The 1,554-nt window shown below is 23.7% G+C and overlaps 1 protein-coding gene across 1 annotated transcript; it reads left to right on the top strand.

Moving 5' to 3' along the window:
* Positions 1–729: 729 nt before the first annotated feature.
* On the top strand, positions 730–1,390 carry PCYB_005960 (CYIR protein; the record flags this gene model as incomplete). Its single annotated transcript, XM_004228017.1, has 2 exons — positions 730–783; positions 851–1,390. 2 exons carry the CDS (start codon positions 730–732, stop codon positions 1,388–1,390), a joined length of 594 nt encoding a protein of 197 aa, XP_004228065.1.
* Positions 1,391–1,554: the final 164 nt, after the last annotated feature.

The raw sequence follows: 1,554 nt of genomic DNA, 5'->3' as shown, positions 1-1,554 counted from the left end.
CTTATTTGAATTATATATTTAATGTAGATGTATCGAGTTTAATACAACCTTTTTCCATATATACATATATTCCTTATAATAAATTATATAATAATATTTTATTCAAATTTTTTTTATAGATATTTTGTTCTTTTCAATTAAATTATGTATATCATAACTTTTTATATTATATCTCATTTTTATAAATCATAATAGTAACAAATACGTTTAATAATATAAAAAATCATTTTGTCTATGGCGCAACAAATAGTTAATAGCTAACAGTATATTAACAATATTATTAATAATGAATTATAATTTGATGGAATATATAAAAATGATTACTATTTTTAAAGTTGTAGCATCTATAATTTTTATATGGGTACATAATCCTTATAATGATTCGGTACAATAATAATATTTAATATATGTTTTGCTTTTTTTTTGTTTATAATTATTTGATTTATTATCTTTTAGTTAATGTTATTTACACGTTTATAGCTAATTCTGTAAAATAATATATATATTATATTTTTTAGTATAACTTGTGTAATAACATAGAAAATCTATATAATATTGAAATAAGGTCTAAAATAAGATTTCAGAGATCACTGGCAAAACACATTCTTAAAAAGGAATTGGATCGCTCAAAGGTAGGAGATGTAATATCAGAAAATAATTCGTATAATAATGTAAAATGTACTTCAGATGATTTATCAGAGTATGCACAGTTAAGGCAAAAGGGATTAAATGATTTGGAAATTTATAAAGAACAATTTAATCGTAAACATGCTGAAAGGAAAGGTTTAAAAAGACTACATTTTTTTTTTGAAAAAAAATATTTGATATAATTGATAGAATAGGTGAGCAGAAAGTAGGTGCTAGTAGTAATAACATAAAATTAAAAAAAAATATAGTTATAAAATGGGGTATAGGAACTATTGTATTGTGTTTAATTCCATTGATTGGAATAATATTACCAATTTTATGTAAAATAAACATCATTACTGATAACACACTTCAACCCATCCTGTATTCATGTGATAGTTTTTTTATAACATTAACATATATAATTTTATTTTTGATCATTTACACAATGATTATTGTTGTAAAATATCACAGATTAGAAGATGGAAAGGGCAAAATGAATAAAAAATTAGATTCCAAAACTGAATTAAATAAGTTACCAGACATAAAAAAAAAAGCACACGCATTCCTCGTATTGACCTATTGTATTCTATTTCCATTAGCTCTGTCTTGTATAGTCCTGATGGTCGCTGGTAAATTTGTTTTTCCCAGTGCTCCGTGGATCGCATGGGCCATCGGAGTTCCCGCATTCATAGGATTTGTCTTATTGAGCGTGCTCTGTGCAACCTACTATCCATTTAAAAAGGTTAAAAATATCAAATAAAATTTTTAAATTCTAAACTTTCTCAAAAAACAACAAGCATAGAAGATCTCAGAAATCAAGAAGAATATAATTATTCCATTTTAGTAGGCAATATTGATATTATATTAAGATTTTATATATATAACAGATCGATTTTATGACGTTGTACTATATTTATTATAGGG

Source organism: Plasmodium cynomolgi (genome assembly GCF_000321355.1).
Source record: "Plasmodium cynomolgi strain B DNA, scaffold: 0852, whole genome shotgun sequence".
Lineage (NCBI taxonomy): Eukaryota > Apicomplexa > Aconoidasida > Haemosporida > Plasmodiidae > Plasmodium > Plasmodium cynomolgi.
The sequence above is the reverse complement of the archived record's forward strand: the minus strand, read 5'-3'. Positions and strand labels throughout refer to the sequence as shown.